The 17596-nt window shown below is 45.3% G+C and overlaps 1 protein-coding gene across 3 annotated transcripts in view; it reads right to left on the bottom strand.

Annotated features, from left to right (window-relative positions):
- Nucleotides 1-17596, bottom strand: part of LOC126192404 (protein similar) — a 734705-nt gene that overhangs the window by 13443 nt on the left and 703666 nt on the right. For all 3 annotated transcript variants that reach the window (XM_049932602.1, XM_049932600.1, XM_049932601.1), the window contains exon 8: nucleotides 1594-1948. In XM_049932602.1, the coding sequence (XP_049788559.1) occupies nucleotides 1594-1948 (355 nt within the window). The remainder of the gene's footprint in view (nucleotides 1-1593; nucleotides 1949-17596) is intronic.

Here is a 17596-nt window from a genome sequence, read left to right on the forward strand (position 1 = left end):
AATTTTGACATTAGTGATTCCACATTCAAGAAGGTCTTCAGGGTTTGATAAACTTCGTTTAAATGCATTAATCTACAATATTCACATCATTGTACTCAAGAGTTTGCAAATGTGGTAAGCTGTGATCATTTCAGCATCGTGCGACATTTGCATGCAATAAGGAAGCTTCATAAACTGGCTCTATGGATACTGCATGCTCTAAGCCAAAATCACAAAAATCAGCAGGTGGCCATATGTGCATCTCTGCTTGCTCCTCATTAACCGACTTATGAACAACGCCGACCATTCCCATCCTGTATTGTTACTGATGCACCTCGTGGAACAGCAACGGTGTGGTGTGCTACAAATTGCTACCCTGAGGTGTAACTATCATTGCTGACATTTATTGTCAACAACCGAGATGTCTCAGATACACAATCCAAGAACACTGACCGGGAAGACTACGTGAAGTGATGTTATTCTACAACAATGCATGCCCACATACTGTAGACCTCCGACACGCAAGTCGCCGAAGTGGCGTCAACTAAAAAGACTTGCACCACGTGACCGATCTACCCGACGGGAGGCCCTAGCCACACGACATTTCATTTCACACTGTACACAGAGGCCTACGAGAAAGATAGGCTGTGGCACATACGTCACAGCATGTGACACTGCAGGTCTTACGAGTGCCAGCAGCCATCTCTAGTGGGGAGTAACTATTTCAGACGAGTTTGATTATCGTTGACTGTGTGAGTAAATGCCAAGTTCTCGACAGCACACAACAAAATTAAGACCTTTAATAGGTTACGTTTTCAATTGCATATCGATTTCCCGTGGGCTCTACACAGAGCCCAGCATTCGCCGAGTGTGACGGACAGTCGACTAGTGCAATGTCACCAGTTTGTCGCAGGGCCCACATATCTTGTTGCCTCCGCTGCAGACTCACAAAAACATTTTACAGGAGTCGGGTTGGGAAGCCATTCGGCACACATCTTATTCACCTGATCTCGGACCATAAGATTTTCACCTCTTGCACAATCTATCGAACAACCTTCGAGGAAATTCCTTTCCGGATGAAAATGCACTCCGAAAAAGACTCGACGAGTTCTTCGCCTCAAAACCACTCGATTTCTACAGTCACTGAATCGAATATATTATTGACGACTAATGTCTCCCTCTAACGTCTCTCTTACGTGTATCTACTGCGTTTATTACACTTGTGCATCAACGTAGTATTACAAAGAAAACCTGTGAATGGTCAGCATGTTGCCATATTTATGTACAAATGTAGAACGACTCATTCCACATCGTTACAATTAACCAAACAAATCGTTCACGGAACATAAAAATATCTACTTATGAGACACGAATACTAAAGTCACAGTACTTTTGAATGGGATCCATCTGTAGCGGTGATACAATGACATTCAAAATCAGCAGAACACTTACGGGCAAACCACAGTCAATCGACTATTGGACACGATATAAGCTGGCGACAAAAATTCAGCGTCTGAATGTTCACTCCACAGATATTCCCACTCTGTTGTGTCAAGTTCAACTGACACTGCTGACTGATTGGTAGGGGAGTGGAGGTTGGGGGCTGGCGTGTACCTGCGGGGCCTCGAGCACGGCGGGCGCGCTAGCCCGGACTGCGGCGGCGGCGGCCCTCGGCTGGTGGACGGCGGCTGCGGCGGCGGCGGTGGCCGGGGAGGCGGCAGCGGCGGCGGGTGCCGGGGGCAGGTCGGCGAGCGGCAACAGCACCGTCTGCGGCGCGTGGCGCACGGCGGGCGCGGCAGAGAACACCCTGGCCGTCACCGTGCGCGCCGACAGCAGCTTGCCCGACACGGTCTGCGCGACGCAAGGCCCGCTCTTCAGCGGCACCGCCACGCCGGCCGGCGCAGCGGCAGCCGGAGGGCCCGCGCACAACTGGCAGCTCGCGTACACCTCATCCCGGTGCTCGATGCCACTGCAACACGCGACGCCCTCATCAGTACTCAGTAAGCGCACAAAAAAACACACACACACACACACACACACACACACACACACACACACACACACACACACACCATATTAATTTGAAATATTTTTGGTACATTTCCTCGAATTTTCAGCCTTTTTTGCCCTCAGTCGCCTGTTAACAATTCGTTACGTTATTTGTGTCGTCATGAATGCAACGGAAAACACGCGTATTTAAGTCAAAGGCGTCGGGTGTTTTCGCTGCGAATAGCGTCATCATTTGCGATGATAATTTTTCGTAACAATTTCCTTGCTCTTGAAGTGTAAATGGACAGCTCTTACAACATAAGAATGGGCATTTATCAGAGAGAACGCAGAAGCCTAAAAAAGTGTCTCCTATGACGATTCTTTGCAAATAAAAAGTGCCTAGCTCATACACATATGGTGCTTTGCACAACTGATGATGTAACTAACCAAAATAATTATTTCTTGAACATTTACATAACGACTTCTTTTCTGTTCAGTTTTCACTAACAAGCGATAGTTTGGCATGAGAAAACTGTCATCTTCAAGTAGCCATAAGTGACAGATACAGCATGGAAGTATGCCGCGGATACGCTCGCGCCAGTTAGTTTGGCAGCCTAAAAAGAAAAAAAATGCAAAATTTTTAAAAGGTCTGGAATTGTTAAGACATCGAGACAAAGTGTACACTGCACTGCTGAACGGCGAATATGATAGTGAAACAACTATCCTTTTTTGATGAACTATGTATGTTTTCACTGGCATTCTATAAACCTTGTTGGAAAAAGGAGACGGTTTTACAGTGATATGACAATTGATATTCTGAGAGAGAAGGTTTTACAGTGATATGACAATTGATATTCTGAGAGAGAGAGAGAGAGAGAGAGAGAGAGAGAGAGAGAGAGAGAGAGAATGTGTATAATGCATTGTATGAGGGCCATACTATTGTGGCTGTGCAGCTTCACCTACACTGCTATGTAAAAATTCTATATCAAGGTGAAAATTTTGCTGAACCAGCAGACTATAGTTCCGTATTTCGCACATTACCAATGTTCTTTATTGAAGAGTTTATCTGCAAAAATTATGAAGGGCTGTATCGTAGAACTCTTTTTATAACCTCTTCGAATATCTTTAGCAAGTATAGCATTTCACTGAACGACAAATATTAGTACAAGACGAGTATCAAGTGATTAAACACACCGCCAAGTAATCGTCCCTTCGTAAACTATCAGGAAGAATTCTCTGTCTCTAAAAATTTGTCGTAGCAATATTCTTTATTTATTGGCCATACAATGACTGTATTAACGCACAAGTTCCAATTGGTAACGCACAGCCGAGTCGGTGATGACCTTAGGTTTCCAAAGACTGGACCACGTATTTAACTGACCCAACTCAATGTAAAATCTAGTAAGCTAACGAGTTCGCGCCCTAGTCACTCCATCGTAAAAGAAGTCTCGTTTTGTTGTCAGCGAATGTAGAAGATATTGAACGCTTATTGATGTCCGCACACTGCGCAAAACGTTGATGATAAATTTCCATTGGAACTATAAATACATGAGCAAGGCACGAAATTTCAATTGCCTTCCGCGAAATCTGGTGGCCTTGGCAGCGCCGTCCTTCGACAAGAAGATAACGGCAGACCTTCCATATGATCGAAGCAGACGCAGCAACAGAGACATTCCGTAACGTCGAAAGAAAACCATGGGAAACAGAGTCCACGTCCAGTTGTACAGAAATTCAGCAGCCGACTTTTTACTTAAGTAACCAGCGTCTCTCAAACTCATCAGTAACGCCGACATGGAACAACGAAACATCACTCTCACTGTTTACATCGAAGACACAAGAAATGATTCGTCCGACTTCCGTAAGACAGCGAAGCAGTTAAAACCGCCAAACTCCAGTGAACGGAAAGAGAGACGCACCCTCTGCATCAGTCATGGACACCCTTTGATGAAACATCTTTTAACAACGTAAGAGGCGCCCCGTGCTTTTACAAGGCTCAGCGATATGTCGAACCGTACTCTACACGCACACGCATGACTATAACTTTGTTGTCCCCAGAAAGAATCCGGCAGGTTGCGGGAGATCACAAATCACGCTTTTAACGAGAAATCACAGAGCCTGGAAGGGACAACAAGCCACTTTGAGCGATGGTATACGGATGTCAAGAGTTCTTCCCGCCTGCTACGGTCGCAGGTTCGAATCCTGCCTCGGGCATGGATGTGTGTGATGTCCTTAGGTTAGTTAGGTTTAAGTAGTTCTAAGTTCTAGGGGACTGATGACCACAGATGTTAAGTCCCATAGTGCTCAGAGCCATTTGAACCATTTTTCTTCCCGCCTTCAAATTCTGCAGCGGCCACATTCGCAAATAAAAGATAACGCTGAGCTAGCCGCATCAATTGTGCATTTCAATCGACGTTTCGTGCATTTCTCCCTCGTTTTCGTGTGCAGTAAAACTAGCCGTCGGAACCACAACTAGACCACTCTTTTATACAATGATACTTCCACTAAAGCCTTTCTCTGGCATTAGTTTCCTCTCCGAAGAGTACTCAGCATGTAACTGTAGAGTCTGCATGTTAAAACATTCACGTATTCTGCCGAAGAGGATGGATGTAATCTTCGAAGCGTTGAGTAGAAAATACACAATTGACGTGGATGGGCACTGAAACTGCAACAGACAACTTTTTTCTTTTTATATAGTTTCACGTTTCTCGCTGAAGCACTTGTATCCACAGCTGCCGGTAATGCACATTCCGCACTCTATATAAATCCATCGCAAGTTCAGTTCTGAGATGTTTCTGATTGAGGCATTCTCCGTATAGAAACGTATTCTTGCTCTAGAAGCCTTTCGCGGATACGGGTTCGTCGTGTCCACTGATGGCGCGAGGAGCCGTAAGCTGCGCCACTCACCAGGAGTCACGGAAGACACTACTACTGCTTGTGCGTGGCGAAGCCTGTTGGGTGACAGCCCGGAACGTTGTGCTCGTGTGTGCAGCGGCGAGCGACTGACGCGCGACAAGGCGACTGCGCCTGCCCCGAGACCCCGCCCCCTATTCCTCCCCTCCACCTGCCTCCCAGGGCGTTCACAGTGGAGCAACCAGCTGCCTCTCTCCCCTCCGCTGCTCACTGACCACCGAGTGTTGTCAGCGGGACGCTCCGAAGCAGTTCCTACCCAGAGCACACACACAACAGTCTCCCACACTCGCTTCGCACCTACTCGGCTGCAGCGCTCACCGCTTCTTAAGCACGTGCAGCCTGTGGCTGTGATACCTAGTTATTAAAACCGCATATAAAAATGTCATGTATACACTGACTTGACAAGTCACGGCATACACAGCTGGCGGTAATATAGGGCACACAAGGCATAAAAGAGCAGTGTATCGGAGGAGCTGTCATTTGTACTCGGCTGATACATGCGAAAAGCTTTCCGATGTGATTACGGCCGCACAGCGGGAATTAACAGACTTAGAACGTGGCGTGGTATTTGGAGCTAGACGCATGGGAGATTCCATTTCGGAAATCGTTAGGGAATACAATTTTCCGGGGTCAGCAGTGTTAAGTGTGTGCCGAGAACACCAAATTTTAGGCATTACTTCTCACAACGGATAACACAGCGGCCGTCGGCTTCAATTAACGACCGAGAGCAGCGGCGTTTCTGTACAGTTGTCACTGCTAATAGACAAGCAACACTAGGTGAAAATAACTGCAGAAATCAATGTGGGAGGTACGATGAACGAATCCGTCAGTACAGTACGGCGAAATTTGGCGGTAATGGGCTGTGGCAGCAGACGACCGATACGAGCGCCTTTGCTAACAGCACGACGTCGCCTGCAGCGCCTTACCAGGGCTCGTAACCATATCTGTTCAACACTACACGATTGGAAAACCGTGGCTTGGTCAGGTGAGTCCCGACTTCAGTTTGTAAGAGCTGATGTTAGGGTTCGAGTGTCGGACAGATCCCACGAAACCACGGACCCAAGTTGACGACAATGCACAGTGCAAGCAGGTAGTGGCTCCATAACGGTATGGACTGTGTTTACATGCAACGGATTGGGTCCTCTGGTCCGACTGAACCAATGATTGACTGAAAATGGCAATGTTTGGTTACTTGGAGACCATTTGCAGCCATTTATGGACTTCATATACTAAAAAAAAAGACGCAGTTTTTATGGGTGACAATGTGTCATGTCACTGGGTGAAAGTTAAAAAAAAAAAATTGTTCAAATGGCTCTGAGCACTATGGGACTTAACATCTGTGGTCATCAGTCCCCTAGAACTCAGAACTACTTAAACCTAACTAACCTAAGGACATCACAGACATCCATGCACGAGGCAGGATTCGAACCTGCGACCGTAGCGGTCACGCGGTTCCAGACTGAAGTGCCTAGAACCGCACGGCCACACAGGCCGGCGTGAAAGTTCAAGTTAGGTTTGAAGAACATACTAGACACTTCACTGACGCAATCGAGAGGCCAATTCGTGCACAAAATCCTGTACCTGCAATACTTTCATAATTATGGACGGCTGTGGAGACAGTACGGCACAATATTTCTGCAGGGTACTTCCAACGATTTGTTCAGTCCATGCCACGTCGAGCTACTGCGTTACGCCGGGCAAAAGGCGGTCTGGCACGATATTAGGATGTATCCACTTTTGTTACCTCAGTACCTCAATGTGAACCATGTGAAGTGCAGAAGAGTGGTGTGTGTGTGTGTGTGTGTGTGTGTGTGTGTGTGTGTGTGTGTGTGTGTGTGTGTGAGAGAGAGAGAGAGAGTGTGTGTGTGTGTGTGTGTGTGTGTGTGTGTGTGTGTGTGTGTGTGTGTGTGTGAGGGAGTGTGAGTATTGGGGGGGGGGGGGGAGGGGAGGGGATAGTAGCGTATATGTAGCTTGAGCGATCACTATGCCAATGGGCGTTCACCGAGCTACAGAGACTGAACGGGGTGAAATGGTCGGTCTTCGTGAATTCGGATCGTCATACCGTGAAATGTAGCCCTTGAAGAACCAAGAGCTTCTGGAGTACTCTGTGCGTGACGGGTGACGTGGTCTGAAGCGAGCCCGTAAATCTGGTAGAATATAACACGACAATGACGAATATCCTCGGGGAAGGGGATAAAGGTTGTTAGGGGTAATCGTGAGTGATGAAACAACTTTGGAACACCACTACAGGTAAAAGGGAAGTTGGATGGTAACGCCTTGTCGACAACAACGTCATAGGTTACAGGGGACCAACTGGAGATGGGTAGTGCGCAAGAACTGAATACGACTATATTATCCAAGCATTCGCCTGACGTGATTTAGGGAAACTAAGAAAACGTATTTAGTTACTAGACGTTTGCCCGAGCTCCTTTGCCCCTACTGTCTGCCTCCGCCCCCCAAAAAAGTCAGTCGACGTCTCTTATGCTATAGACCGCATACACTTCTTATTTCTCTTGCCAAACGAAAGTGCCTCCAACGACACACTGGCGCCGCCCAACTGGCATCTAATCGTCTTTTCAAGTGAGTTTAGACCACTCTTGGACTTCAGTGACGGTTGGCTACGTTTAATTTTGCAAAATATGCCAACTGTCGTTTCGGAGATTTAAGTTGCTCATATAATTACAAATTGTTTCTTTATGCAACGAGACGACTATCATAGCTTTTACTCGTACAACTGCCGATTTCGACTGTAGTACACAATCATTTCAAATCCACTCATGCAGCATAAAAGGGCTTGCACTGCGGATTACAGTTGAAATCAGGATAAGTACAACCTGTGCTTATAATCTGCTTAAATAAAACAAAAAAGTACGTTTATGGCGTTAGGTTAATTTACTACACTCTAAGAGTCATACTGGAATGATAAATTCTGCCTTTTGCTGGGCGGGGAAATTATTTAATGGTTGTCCACAAGCGTCTATAACCGTAGAAGAAATAGAATCGTTGGACCGATAAATGTTTCTGCTGCGCGGTGCCTGATCGTAGTATGTGGAGTTCTAAAAGCAACTCATTATATCGTCAGTTGGTACATTCACTGCTATACTGGAAGCTACCGCCACTATTACTCTCTTTCAAATCGAGAACCTGCCAATTAAATACTGTTCATTACATACGTACTACGAAAATTAGGCTCCCCTAAAAAAGATAAATAGTGTTATATTTTAGGCATCTTAAAAAATGCCGCTTCAAATATAATCAATCACGGAACCTCTACCACAAACGGTGCTCTCGTGGCAAAGAGAATTTTCGAGGACTCATTTTATACGCTTAGTACGTGGTTGAAAACTTGCGAAACCGTTTCAACATCTGGCTCTTAACTACGAAATCCATATCTGAATATTACCGACACGAAGAATTACAGTACCGTGATCAGAGCGCAAAGTTACACACACACACACACACACACACACACACACACACACACACACACACACACACACACACCAGGGTCCACATTTTCTGCTGCAACTAGACGCCTGTGTCTTTTCACGCACGGTCTTTATTTCGAGTATCGGAAGAGGACATGGCCCCCTTCATTAGGAGGATAGCAGAATGCTAAACATGTCAGCGCTTCTCTACGCTCCAGCGCCACAACACACCATGAGCGACGTGACCGATGCTCGAGCTGACATTCAGGTTATGCGGCTGTTCAGCTGCTGGGGGCGGGACAGCAGAGGCGCCCCTCGAGACAGCGGCATCGCGACCGATGGCGGAAAGATTGATGCTCCGCACACAGCCGTGGGCAGCAACCGGGATCCTATATCGCACAGTGCCGTCCGGGAAACCTGCTCCAGTCGTTTGGCTATCGGCACTTCTACGCTTTACAGCCGCGACAAGCATGTCGATTACTCGCTTGTTTTCTGATACTCCGGTAAATACTGACAGCAATGGTCTTCTTGTCGTCCGTGACGAGGAACACGTTGCCAGACAGAACCGACCTGATAAATTTTATTTAGTGAAAGACGGCAATGAAACTACGTGGAACTGATAGATGAGCTGCGAAAGGTGTAGGTCTATTCTGGTCCTGACAATGTACCTATTCTCTCCTTCAAACGATCCTGCTACAAAGCCTAGGCATATTACCTTAGGGGAACGCAGTGAGCGTTTTGTAGATTTTTTTATTTATTTCAGGTCAGGTCACACAAATGATACCATTACCGCTTTCGGCTTACTACCAAGACATCACTGGATGTTCCGAACACGTTGCACGGTAACAACTGAACACCTCTTTAACATGGTCCGACAGATGAAATGGAAAAAGAATTTACATCACGCGTTGGCTGCACTGTCCTTTATCGCTTTACGATTATCTGTAACTGTTACAATACAATCACCCCTATAACAATGGTTGAAGCTTTCGTTTACAGGGCGTCACACTTTAAGTGGACACACAAAATAATTTTCAAACGGTTCAAGCTGTAGACAAAACGATTTAGACGAGTGGTATGTCCAAAGGGCCAAATACTGTTTTCCTCGAGTTTAAACTTTTACTTTCTTAGCTGCGGAAAGACTGACGCAATTATTTATAATAAAAGCAAAAGGCGAAGGATCTACCTCATTTTGAAGGGAAACAGAACTACTTAGTGATTTTGAAAGCCTCTGGGAGCCTTTTAGTCTATGAGGAGAATCGTTTCCCAAAGATATACAGCAAATGACTTACGCCCAAGGCCGAAATGTGCCGGCATAGAGCAGTTTCAGCCCTGTTATCCAATATTTACGTCGCAAGATAAGCGAAAAAGTGCTATGGCGGCAACTTTGGTCAACACTTGTTGTAAACCGGACTACTTCGCAAAATGTTGCACTTCAAACACTGATTAGCGATAGACACTGTGCTGCTTTTCACAAGAGCTATGGTAAGTGATCAAAAGCTATCCACTGTTGCATTAAAGGCAATGTACAACTGGTGTCCTGTATCTTAATAGGTCTAAATGTTACGAGCGTAAACCCCACAGAAAAACCTCGTGTCCCTCATTACGTGGTGCAAAACTATCGGGAACTTTATTTCGCAATCGCTAAGAGTTTTGTGTGTCCCTGGGGTGTACACAATTTCAGTACATATTCAGTAATAGCTACAAAGGCAAAATGTGATAGTTGTCAACACTAGACTGATCTTGGTTCTCTCGTTACATACACACACACACACACACACACACACACACACACACACACACACACACCTGCTCCTGCTTGCACGCGCCCTAACGCATTTACAACCTTCGAAGCATTTGTTACCTGATACGTCATAAACAAATTGTGTACGTCCTGGCCAGCAGTAGTACGGAATTTCCAAGATCTGAGAATGTATACGAGGGTAATCCCAAAAGTAAGGTCTCCTATTTTTTTTTATAAGTACATAGACCTGTTTACTTCTACAATGGCTTACATCAGTTTACAGCTTGAACATTTAGCTACTTTTCGACATAATCACCATTTCTGTCGATGCATTTTTGCAGCCGCTGTGGCAGTTTTTGTATGCCCATGTCATACCAGCTCGACGCCATGCTGTTCAAAAAAAAAAAAAGAATGTGCGGCAAGCATCAACTCGCCGCATGTGGTCCTCAGTCAGCATGCGTGGCACCCATCTTGCGCACACCTTCCGACAGTTCAATGTTTGGCCGGCCCTTGTGGCCGAGCGGTTCTAGGCGCTTCAGTCTGGAACCGCACGACTGCCACGGTCGCAGGTTGGAATCCTGCCTCGGGCATGGATGTGTGTGATGTCCTTAGGTTAGTTAGGTTTACGTAGTTCTAAGTTCTAGGAGACTGATGACCTCAGATGTTAACTCCCATAGTGCTCAGAGCCACTTGAACTTGAACCAGTTCAATGTTTTCGTTAAAATTCTGTGAGGGGTGCTTCGGGAAACCTCAGGAACCAACGTGCAGAGATCATCCAGGGTGATCCGCCGATCTTCACGCATGCTTTGCTCAACCTTCAACACCGTCTCCTCAGAAATTGACGGTCTCCCGCTCCTTTGTTCATTGTGAATTTCGGTTCGACCAGCTGCAAACTCTCTACACCACTTACTAACATTTCTCACATCCATGCATGACTCACCATACACTTCCGTCAACTGGCGATGGATTTCAATCGGCGCAGTGCCCTTTGCGTTCAAAAACCGAATAACTGCGCGGAATTCACACTTGGCGGTGACATCCAACGGGAACTCCATTCTCAACGGCTGCCAAGCCAAGACAGCGCCTCAGCGCGGCGTGCTTATGTTTACATACATCGCGTGAAGCACTCTTCATAACAGTGTAACCAACTGCCACACAGAGTTCTGTACTTATAAAAAATAGGAGACCTTACTTTTGGGATTACCCTCGTCTGGGTACTATACTATCCATAAATGGTCGCTTGCCAATAAAATAGTTACCTGTCTACGTTTACGATAAAGGTGTTTTCATAATTGCCTGTAAGTACCTCGAATTAAAACTAAATACAATTCGTTCTCGAAATAGTCTTCCGATTAATGACTGCTTCGCGTTTTGGGCCCTACACATGAAACTGTCAAGTTAGAGCCTTGGTAAGTAAAATCTTTTATGTGTGGCTCTATTTATATCAATAGGTTTTCGATACGGATCGACCCCATCTTGTTTTAAGATGCACTGCCCGCCGTAAGTGTGAATAATCCGATTGGACGTCGAAGTGGGGCCCTGCGATAGATGGCATTTATAAAAAATACATCGTGAGCTTTTCTTATCCTTCTGGAAATCTCTTTAAAACCGAGTCCCGCGCTCTGTTCTTTACTCTCATGTTTCTGAATCAGTGCAAGATAGGGAGACTAACGACATGTGCACTGACTCTCTTCATTCCATCCACTGTAACAGTAACTGAGGTCGTACTAAACATCGCAAACTCACAATTTTTTTTTATAACGAAATTAATTATTAGATGCCTTTCGAGTAACACGCTGCTTGGCGTACATTCGTTACCGTAGATTCGCAATGTATTCGTTTCCAAGAAAGTTAAATGGAAATTTCCATTCTTAATGTCTTGTATTTGATTTGTGATGTTCATCGTGTACTAGAGTTTGTTTTGCGTATCGCAATCCAATACGCCGCTCTCCGATGGAAACATTTTGTCAATTGGATAACTGGCGAATTTTAACTTGATAACTGTTTGGTGCGAGCATTATTTCTCTTGCAGGATCTGTACACTAGGAACATTGTAGCTTATTCTTCCTTCTCGGCTCTACACTGCTCTGAAAGTGCAACAGATACATAAAATAAAGTACAGAAACGTCGATAGTGATATTGCTTTCTCCATTAAATCGAGAGCGTTGTTTGACATAATTGCCTTCTGTTGTGAATAATGTCATTTTTGTACCTTCTATTCAGATTTTTTTAAATCGTGCGACGCTATGATAGTCAAGCAGAAGTAAGCTGATTTGAACCCGAACGGTGGTGGGAAAACATCTTTGCTGCTGCCACTTTACGAGAGGTAAATTAGTTACCACAACTCTCTGCCACGTTACATGGGCTAAGGCGTAATCCAGTGTTAGTGGTGATCCGTCCCTGGGATAAGGAGCTTAGGATCGGCGGGCCCCACAAATCTTCTGATAGCTACGGCCAGTGTGCCGGCACCGAGGTTCATCCTCTCCCTCACGATCACCTCCATCTTCTCACGTAATGAGACGCTCACCACACTACACATGATATCTGTACTAATTACAGATATCTACAATATGGACATTCAACGAGCCATTTCGGGTCGAATGTCCATGCCAGGATCTTTACTAAGGATTACAGACAAACGTTCAGCGTGCAAAATTACGAACACATCCTACTTTTTGCGGCAACAATAGAAGCTTGCCCTTCCCTTGTCGTTGCCTGGAGATTGGAACACGATACATCAGGCCTTTTGGCAGTTGAGAAGTGCCAGTGCCTTCCGGTGTTTCTCGAATATAATCGCAAAAATGAGCTGTATTAAATTGCGCTTCGTCATACCACAACCCACCGATATGACATACTGCCGCTTTTAGCCGTTACGGCATCTGCAACTAAACTGTGAGGTGTTCAGAAGATTCGCTGTAACAGCACAGATAACGAAAATAGTGATAAGCGCATGAAATTTATGACTGCCAGACGTATTACGTCTACACGTTTACTTCGTTCGCATGAGAGTACGACGGATTAATTTCACAGCTCGCTGAATGAGGCTGGCGTAAGGATGTTCTTGGCCGTGGCCTTTTCGTTTGAATCATGTCGTCCCTCAGATGAGACTGTTTTGGGAATTCGATGACGAGAGAAGGGAAAGGGAGAGAAGATTATGTGTGCAGTCTTTCTGTGTACGATGGAAGATTTTTTCGCGATGTTTCAGTTTTAAATGAACAGGTATACGAAGAACGAATGGATAATCAGGCAAGCATTTTCTCTCCACTGTGGAAAACTGGTTTAAGCGGGTAGGACGTCAAACGGGCCGACTTGGAACAGGAGAGGCATCACAGAACATTTTAATTTCTAGTGTCTATGCTTTTACAAATAAATTTATAAAACTTTTTCAGCATCAGCAGGAAGGATTCGGGAATCACACTCATTGCAGAGGAAGTTCGAAAACATAACAAAATAAATTTTTTTTATTTGTGAAATTTCATCATTTTTTTCACTTACTAATGGCTGCATTTGTTGCTATAGGTCCACTTTTCTTCGTAAGTTAGAGAGATTCTTCGATGAATTTTGCACATCATACATACCATACTCACAGGTGTATGGAACTCTAGAATTTATTTAACTTATGAAAAAACGAATTAACTACTATATTTTAAACATCATGTTTAGGAAAAACACAAATTTATAGTTAATTACCTCAATTTTTACCACAGTTTTTAATAGATTTGGAGAATTCTAGAGTTTCATACACCTGGAAGTATGGTTTGTATGCTCTGCACAATTCATCGAAGAATCTCTCTTACTTATGAAGAAAAGTGTACCTATAGCACCAAATACTGCCATTAGTAAGTGAAAAAAAATGATGAAATTTCACATGTAAAAAAAATATATATATATATATTTCGTTATGTTTTTCGAACTTCCACTGCTATGAGTGTGAATTCTGAATCCTTCCTGGTCATGCTGACAAAGTTTTATGAATTTACTTGTAAAAGTATAGACAGAGGAAATTAAAATGTCCTGTGGTGCCTCTCCTGCTCCAAGTCGGCCCGTTTGACGTCCTACCCCCCTTTAAGTAACTGCTCGGACTGGGCGCTGTACCAGTTCTCTACAAGTACTGATTGTACAAGAGTTCGCTCGAAGCACGCTATCCTATCCCCGAAATACGTGCTTATCTGGATACGCATATCTATCGAATGCTTACGCTGTTCTATACTCTGGCAGAGGTACACGAAACGGGATCTCTATTCTATGTAATTTGTCGAGTCAGACGTGTTCTACCTCGCCTGTTGAGGCACCGACGACTTGGAGAGTGGTCGTTGTGGAGGCGACGATGGTCTGCGGCTCCGCTGGATCGGAAGTTGCGTCAGGCTGGTGCGAGTGCTGTGCGTTGCGCGCCAGATTGCCTCAATTGGGGCCTGACACGGGCATAATGCGGCTGCCTCGTTTAGTCCACTTGGCGCGCCGGCCAGCTCGCGCCACGCTTTTCGCTAAGGCCTTTGTATTTCAGATTTGTGCACCTCATCTTCTGAACCTTCTTTAGATGCATCCCCCCTCCCCCCAATCTCCGACCGCCTTTTTGAAGGAGCCTCCGTTTCTCTACAGCTTGAATTTTTAAGGGTAGTTAAATATGACTGGCGAACTGACCTCGTGTAGTGCAAGCGGTTACGAGACTCACTACGAAGCGTTTGAGGGAGTCACTTTTATGGTTCATTGTTTCATTTCCAAGAAATACGGCCTGCAGCTGTGTCCTGCGTGACGTAGCCGGTCACGTTTCTGTTTGCTCGGCTTATCGGAGCTACTGATGGCATCCACGCGGAACTCTGCTCTCGCTCTCCGTACGGGTGTGGGAAGAGAGTACGTCTTACACATTTGTTGCGTTATATTAAAAGTGTTTCGAACCGCATGGTTTGCGAGGGATGTATCAATCCTCGTTCCTTATAAGGCTGCATACTCGGGTTTTTCTTACGTTCAGCGCACGTAATGAGTAAGCGAGTGAGCAACACATCGCGGGGGAGGGGGGGGGGGGAGGGAGTACCAGAAATTTAGGGCAGTCACTGAAGTTGTAGTACCGAAATTGTGTAATAAAAATGGTTCAAATGGCTCTGAGCACTATGGGACTTAACTTCTGAGGTCATCAGTCCCTTAGAACTTAGAACTACTTAAACCTAACTAACCTAAGGACATCACACACATCCATGCCCGAGGCAGGATTCGAACCTGCCACCGTAGCGGTTGCGCGGTTCCAGACTGTAGCGCCTAGAACCGCTCGGCCACCCCGGCCGGCAACTGTGTAATCAGTGGTGTTTTATCTTCCTGTCCAAAAGGTTTCAGAGTTACGTGTGTAATCAACTTTAGCACAGAGTATAATGTGGCATAACATAAGAATCTTAGGTAGTTTTTTCTTGCATCACCCACGGAAAGCAGTGGGGAGAGGGAAAAAGTACGACGAGTGTTCAATAAGTAATGTAACACTTTTTTCTCGGCTAATTTATGTTGATAAAATGCGGAATTCGTTATGGGACATGCTGGAACATTCCCACTTCAGCTCCTATATTTTCATGAGTACGGGTCTACACATAGCCTTCAAAATGGCGTCTGCAACGGAGGTGAGTTCCAAGCAGAGAGCTGTCACCGAGTTTCTTTTAACGGATAACCAGAGCATCGCAGATATTCATAGGCACTTGCAGAACGTCTACCAGGAGACCTGGCAGTGAACAAAAGCACTGTGAGTCGTTGGGCGAGGGTCTGTCATCATCGCAATAAAGTCGCGCAAACTTGTTCGATCCCCCGCGAGTCGGCCGGCCGCACAGACCCTCCTGCGATGTTGGAATGTGAGGACATTCTCATTCGATGTGATGCAAAAGAACTTCTTCTTCTCCATGACAACATAAGGCTTCACACAAGTCTGCCCGCCCGGGACGAGATCACAAAACTTCACTGGACTCTTCTTCCTCTTCCACCCTACGGCCCTGTCTCGCACCTTCCGACTTCCTTTCGTACTCCGCGAGAAGCAGTACGTGGATGATGGGGGAGGGGGGGGGGGGGTTACTGATGCAGCAAAATGTTGGTTCCGACGTCGACCAGTATTCTGGTACGATAAGAGCATAAAAGTCCTTCTAGTGAGGTGGCGTAAGGCCGTCACATTGAATGGAAAAGATGTTGAAAACTAGAGAATTTTGTAGCCAAAAGAGTGGGGAATAATATAGTGAATTGGAATTCTGAATAAAACCAACCTGCTTTCATGAAAAAATATACTGCATTACTTACTGAGCGCCCCTCGTTCTTTACTTTGTAAAGCACAATTTAATGCATTACGTTACGCTCTGTGTTGCGATAAAAATTGTAAAACGCACGAATGAACTTTATACTCCATATTTTATACAGATCATCACTGGTGCAACGAAATATCCGTAACCCCTGTTGTGAGATAATATATATATAAAAGTAAGTGTTAAGCAACCCAGTATGTGAAGCACTGTGATACAGTTCAGCCGAAATATAAGCATTCAAGAAAAAATCTGCACCACCTGTGGTGGTAAACTTAACATCTTCAGGCGACCGCCAAGTCTATCTATTACCCTGTCTTTCCAAATCAGCAGAAAAGAATGTCGGATTTAGGTCCTGAGAAGAAAGCTAACCCGGTGTGTCGTTAATTTCATTCTATGGTTGCCTGCATTCTAATTTCGAGCGACTGGCAGCCGCTGCACCGCCTAATTCTGGATCCTCGTTGGCAGTGATTCTAGAAACGCTTCCTCTGCACACCTAATCGCTGTCATCGAAGTTCTGCGTACAGCCGGTTGGGAGAGCTACACACAAACGTGCATTCCTATTCTCTCTTAGTAGAGTTGTCACACAAGTTTGTTACTGTCTATCTGTATCAGATAACTTTGATGATTTCGATCAAATAATTGGAAGACAATTCTATCACTGAGGACAGGTCTATCTTCTCTTCATTGCCAACTTGCTGGCGTACCGCGAATTAAGTGCATCGGGCGAAGCGGTGAAGATGTTGGCCTTGCAGTCCGGGAGGAGCGCGGTACAAACATCTTTATAGTCAGCCAGCTTCTCAAACTAGTTTTATGAAATGCCAGGGTTGTTCCTTCGAAAATAACACGGCCTGTTTCCCATCTGCGCTTCTGCTGTCCGTCTCTAGTGACCTAGTCGTCGGCGCTACGGTAAACCCCTTTCCTTCTTCGAACTAACTTTCGCAACGAATAAGTTAGTTGAAAATTAATGTTATAAAGCCGAAGTCTTGTCATATACTGCAAATTACTGGTTGGTATCGAAGGCCACTCAAGTCAATAAACAAACATCTTCCGAAGAAATCCTCTATATGCGCTCAGCTAAACAGCTAGAACAAGAAGTAACGTGGGAGTATGGACAGTCAAAGACACCTATTGTGCTCGGAACTGAAGTACCGATGAAAGTAACTCGTTACATGTTACAACCATACAATGTGTATGGGGCGGGAAGAATAGAGATGCAAATTTTCGCAAAACGCTAAGAGTGTGTGATGCAGTAAAGAACAGAGTTGGCTGTACGCGAGACG

Source organism: Schistocerca nitens, chromosome 1 (genome assembly GCF_023898315.1).
Source record: "Schistocerca nitens isolate TAMUIC-IGC-003100 chromosome 1, iqSchNite1.1, whole genome shotgun sequence".
NCBI lineage: Eukaryota > Metazoa > Arthropoda > Insecta > Orthoptera > Acrididae > Schistocerca > Schistocerca nitens.